We start from the raw sequence: 6,301 nt of genomic DNA, 5'->3' as shown, positions 1-6,301 counted from the left end.
CTTTCATTAATGCGTTGTATGTGAGGGGTCTTACTAACTATTTTATAGCAGTGTAAAACAAAACAAACAATATTAATATGCTTGTGTTTTACAACTAACATAGAGTAAAAAATCACGATGCATGTATTTGAAGAGGATCTTTAATAAAACTACAACAATTGATAGAATGATACCCATAAATTGTACAATAAATACACCCATTATGAAAAATACCAAATATAGAGCTTTGGGATTCGAAATTCTTATCCATGAGCAAATAAAATCACAAGCAAAATCACTATTAATATAATATCCATGTAGATATCGTTATTTAATGAGAAATATTTAACAACTAGTATATAGGAGTATATATCTATTGAGATGTAAAAGCATTAGATGCTTATGATTCAAAGGGAAACAAACGTGAAAAGGATTGAATCACTTGAGCTTCTTAACAGAAGCAAACGATTTCTTTAGTTTGTGAGCTTCACTCGGCAGTTTAACATTGGTTGCCAATCCTAATGCTTCAAGAAACCTTATCATATACCAACAGAAATCAATTTGCCACCATTCTAACCCATGTCGAGCTGAATATTCAAATGCATGATGATTGTTATGCCACCCTTCTCCAAAAGTAACCAATGCCACCCACCTATATATATTTGTTCATATTAAATATTAAACATTTCAAAATGAACCAATTACTGAGTTGTAATCATTTTGATGTTTAAGTTGTGTGTACCAATTATTCTTTGAAAGATCACCAGTGTCCCAAGTTTGATTTCCCCATATGTGACAAGCCGAGTTCACTAGAAATGTCACGTGATAACCCCACGTTGGTACAACACCCTACATTTATGATCATGATTCAATAACATTGAACCTTAACACAATAACTTGTATTTTTCATTTTTTATGTATTTGAAGAAAAATATCTGAGCAAAGTTTTACCACAATCCAAACAAGATAGGTAAATCCCCCCAAAGCATAAACAAGGGCCGCATATGTGGATATATGCAATACATAAGTTCGTTGAATGAACTTATAATACACCTGACTCTTTAAATCTTCTACATTTTTACGTTCTTGATACTGCAAAATATATCACCCACACAAAAAAGAAAAATTAGCCAAAAAACTTTCTTTTGCCAATATAAGCATACAAAATAAGTACCTTTTCAATTATGTAGCCGCTGTCAAATAGCCAACCCATATGACTAAACCAAAACCCAAAGGTGGGAGAGTGTGGATCTTTCTCGGATTCAACGTATTGATGGTGATATCTATGAATGCTCACCCAAAATATCGGATCCCTCTATATACATAAACAACATATATATCTACCTTTAAGGGTGTGAATAACTAAAGAGTGCATGTGTGAAGACTTAAGAATGAGAAAAAAACAAACCTGGAAAGATAGGACTCCGAAATAAGCAAAGATGTATTCAAGCCACTTAGGGAGCTTGAAACTATGGTGTGCTAGATTACGATGATACGAGAGAGTTACACCAAAAATCCCACACAACACATACATCAAAAATGCAGTCCAAAAAGCATGCCAAGTGAATGTAAATGGGGCAAACAGCGCAAGTATGTGAATTGATAAGATTCCAACAGCCATTTTAACATCGAGGGTCCTCCATTTACGTCCCCAGAAGAGGTTTCTCTTCCTTGTAACCACTACATCTGAAAGCAGTATTTTACCGTATTCCGGCTCTTTCACACCAGTGGGAAATGAGACCATATTTTTCGTATAAGTGAAGGCTGATCAAAATGGGCGTAGGATTTTTGACTGATTTATGCATGAAGTGCTTGGTATTTATAAGGAAACAATGGTTCAAGACTTCATGGGGGTTATGGCGAGGTTGTTGAGATGCATGTAATGAAGTCTAGTTTGTCTTAGATTAGTTGATGGGGGACTTTAATTGCTTCTGTTTTCAGAAAACCGAATTAATTTTTATTATAATTGCAGCAACACAAAATATTAATCTAAAAACTATGTATTACAAAACTATTTGTATTTTTAATTAGCTGGTTATCAAGATTCTAATTTTTTTAATATGAGTAAATATTAAGTCACATAAAATGACTGATGTATTTCAGAGTAGATAGTATTGACTTTAGATGTAGTTATGGCTCAATAAAGCACTTAAGAATATTAATTTAGTTCCCAACAAATTGACTATCTACATAGATTACATCTCTTTAAAGTAGTAAAATTTTAATAAGTCAATATGAAATAATAAAGCTTAAAACAATAAAACCGCGGTAAGGTACGTTATTGCACATAATATAAACTTTTAATGGTTTTATCAAAGCCTGCTGTTTTAACAGAAATACGTCCAATCAACATCGCTCAAAAAATAATAATTATAACGAATTTAAGATATATAAAAACAAAAATCGTACTTCTCTTGATCCTTATCATATTGTTCTTTTGACATCTCGTATTTCTCCTTGATCAACAGTTATATTACAATTTTACTGCCATACATGTAATATTCCAAGATACTATAAAGAGGACTATATATTTTAGCTATTTCTTTAATTAAGGGCGTAAACAAGCTGAGTCTCGGAATGACTACCTCATACTCAGACTCGGTTCATTTAAAATACATGGGGCTTGAACTCGAGCCTATCTCGTTTCGAGCTTAATTTTCAAAGTTCGAGCTTGGCTCACAGAGGATTTAAAATGCTCAAGCTCGGTTTGGACTCAACTCGTTTGTCAAGCATCCTAAACAAGCCTAAGCTCAGCTCCAGCTCGGCTCACTTAATATTCAAATATCAAGCTCATTTGTGTTTTTAAGCTCGTTATTCATTATTTGACATTTAATATTTAATATTTAATATTTATAAATTTATTTATAATTTAATATATGAAATTAAAAATAAAAACTGTATCGTAAATATGCATAAGCTTGTTGGTTCGTGAGCCTAATTGAACTCGACATATGAAGCACAGGCTCAAGCTCGTTTAATAAATAAGCCCCAAACTAAACTCAAGTTCGGCTTGAGCTCGAGTCGAACTCTTTACGAGTCAATCCGGAGTGATTACTAGCTCGACTGTTTTAGTCGTTTACATCCATATTTCTTTATACAGAAAATTAAAGTTAGTACTATCTAAGGTTTTCTGCAAAACCATTTTTACCTTTAATTTAATAGGATTTGTTGATATTTGATGATAACCATTCATAACATGGTAAACAAAATGTAAATGAGATTTTATTATTATTATTATTAGGGATAATATTGTTTTTGTAACACCTTAAATTTTAGACCAATATTTTTCATTTTTAGTTTACCAAAAATTAAAGTTTTACAAACCGAGTTATCAAATACATAATTATCCCAAAGCAACCACTATCATAAAATATCAGAGTTCACAATTGTCCTAGTAGCAAATCTCCCAACGAGTGTGTACAATCAGACATTCGCCTTCCCGCGGTCCTCCGAAGTATTTGCCATATATACATCAATAACTATAAGCAAGAAGCTTAGTGAGTTCCCCAAGATACCACATACAACATATAATAAATAAATAACTATGAATTATCAGCAACCCTGAGGACTATCAGCAGTCCCAGTGGGCTAACAGTATGCTGTAACGACGAAAATTTCAAACAAAATTTTCATTTTTTATACACAATAAAAACTCGTTTCATAATTCTCAAATCACATATGTCTCAATGTCAACAAGTAAAACACAATCCCAGAATCATAAAAATAACAATCTCCCGCCGGTGTGTACAATCATGTCGGTGCCTTGCCGCGATCCTCGGAGCTACCTAAAACACATAACACATAACACGGTAAACATAAAGCTTATTGAGATCCCCAAAATACCACACACAATACATTAGCCACTCAAGGCTATAACTCAATAAGACCCTCTGGTCAATGTGTCTCAGTGGGACCCTCCAGTCCCACAACTCAGATGGACCCTCCAGTCCCTGAACTCAACATCTCAAAATAATACACAAAAAGCATAACACAAATAAATACCAGGATATCTCATTTCACAGCTCATGCACATAAGACCCTCTGGTCACACATAAGAATTACCACTCAAGGTAAGTATATAGTGAGAAGACACCTCGTAAGCTAATGAATGAAAATCTCGCACTCGGGATCTTGATCTCTATCCACCGGTCTAACCTCCACCTAACACATAATAATTATTCCTAATTAAAAACCGACCCTCAAGAAGCTAGACTAACCCTTCTACAACTCACAAAAGCGTAAAAGACCATTTTACCCCTCCAAAGCTTAACAGTCCTCAATCTTGACCAAACCCTAAAAATCAACAGAAGGGAGTACGTTGAGCGTTCCAACTCCCTACGCTGGGCGTACTCGACTGCTATCCAGAATCGGGGTGCTCGGCCCCTACGCGGCGCATACCGGGGGTTACTCCCAGCGTACGCCCCATTTTTGCTCTTCTCATACTCATGGTCTTAATCTGTTAAAACATAAGCTCATATATCAAATCTGGACCTTCTAATGCCTCTTAATCCATAAAGTCATCGACTTTAAGCCTTTGCATGGCTGAAAAGTCCCCATCCTCCAAAAATACACACTCTTTTGTCCCACGGGTCTCATAACTCAAGCATGGAGTGATTTCACCAACAAAGATTGGATTTTTATGACATAACACTACTTATACACTCAAAAGGGGTTGGTCCTAGACTCTAGAGTTCAAGATCTCATCAAGACTCCACCTTTTTGGGACAAAATGCTAAAATGCTCATCATAACATACTCAAGAAAGGAAAGGCAAAGTCTGAAACTTTATACCTCAAGGAGAAGCTTCCCACCCAGATTTGCTCAGATCTAGAAGCTTGGACTCCACCCAGATTTGCTCAGTTGTTTGATAACTATGGTTTTATTAATAATTAAAAATGAAATTTTTGGATCGTATTTTTGGGATGTTACAGATGTTGACTATGATCTTCCTTATTTATTGAATAGATCAGTATGTCATCAATGAACACTATCACGAATTTATCTAGGTAATGTCGATATACATGGTTCATTAGATCCATGAATACCATGTGTGCATTAGTTAATCTGAAGGGCATCACAACGAACTCTTAATGGTCATAACGAGTCCTAAACGCCATCTTAGGAATATGTTCCTCCTAGACTATAAGCTGATGGTACCCCGACCTTAGATCGATTTTGAAGAACTATCTTGATCCCTGAAGTTGGTCGAACAGATCGTCAATTCTAGGGGATATCGGTTCTTGATAGTGAGTTTGGTCAACTCCCGATAGTCAATGCACATACGAAATGATCTGTCTTTCTTCTTTACGAACAAGCATGGTGCTCCCCAAGGTGAGAAGCTTGATCTGATGAATCCTTTGCTCAGCAGCTCGTTCAGCTGACTAGACAATTCCTGCATTTCTGTCGTGGCTAATCGATATGGTGATTTGGCTATGGGGGTGGCTCCAGAAATCAATTCGATTCTGAACTCGACTTGTCACATGGGTGGTACTCCCGGAATGTCTTCTAGGAATACGTTGGGAAAATTGCAGACTTCTGGAATATCCTTGATGTCCTTCACCTCTCCTCTTCTCATCAACAACGTGGGCTAGGAATGTGTGTTAGTTCTTGTGTAGGTACTTTTGAGACTTGATACAAAAGACGATTCAGAGGTTTGTGTCGGGTTTGTCACCATAGATGACAAGGGTTTCATTATTCAGTAAGTTAAGTCGGTATGGTGAGGGCTTAACCAATCCATTCCAATGATCACATCAAAGCTTCCTATTGTAACAGACATTAGGTCGATTTGGAAGGAGTGACTGTTTAGGGTTAGGGTGCATCCTATGTATATGTCTTTGGTGCTTTCAGTTTTTCCATTTACCATTTCTATTATGAATATTGCATTGAGTGAATGAGGTTTTTGTTTGAGTATGTGTTTAAACTTGTGGCTCACGAAACGTCTTTCCGCACCGCTATCGAAAAGTATGCACGCATATGAGTTATTGAGGAGAAATGTACCGGTAACCACATCGGGGTCCTTCATCGCTTCCTCGTGCCCCATTTTCAAGACCATTCCCACGCCTCCGACATTCTTGTTCTTTGCCTTTGGGCACTCCCTTTTGAAATGCCCCGTCTCCCCACATCCGTAACACACCAGACTCACTCCAGTACTAGTGGCTTGGGTGGTATGTTGAGCTGGCGTCTTACAGAAACGACCGGTATACCCCTTCCTATTACAGTTGTTGCAGTGCATCTCCTAGAAAGTTCCATTGTGATGGAAGTTTCACTTATTGCATTTAAGCAGATTCCGAGCATATTGTTTGATCGGCGTCGGGGCAGTAGGG

General features: G+C 36.6%; 1 protein-coding gene across 1 annotated transcript; it reads right to left on the bottom strand.

Moving 5' to 3' along the window:
- Nucleotides 1–200: 200 nt before the first annotated feature.
- On the bottom strand, nucleotides 201–1,777 carry LOC145085035 (palmitoyl-monogalactosyldiacylglycerol delta-7 desaturase, chloroplastic-like). The gene is made up of 5 exons (XM_079023485.1): nucleotides 1,388–1,777; nucleotides 1,154–1,294; nucleotides 931–1,071; nucleotides 722–828; nucleotides 201–631 (listed from the first exon to the last, which is right to left on the bottom strand). Exons 1-5 carry the CDS (start codon nucleotides 1,721–1,723, stop codon nucleotides 418–420), a joined length of 939 nt encoding a protein of 312 aa, XP_078879611.1. The 5' UTR covers nucleotides 1,724–1,777; the 3' UTR covers nucleotides 201–417.
- Nucleotides 1,778–6,301: the final 4,524 nt, after the last annotated feature.

This window comes from Lactuca serriola, chromosome 1 (assembly GCF_051521515.1).
Source record: "Lactuca serriola cultivar US96UC23 chromosome 1, Lser_US96UC23_V15, whole genome shotgun sequence".
Classification (NCBI taxonomy): Eukaryota; Viridiplantae; Streptophyta; class Magnoliopsida; order Asterales; family Asteraceae; genus Lactuca; species Lactuca serriola.
This window is presented reverse-complemented; position numbering and strand designations above follow the sequence as displayed.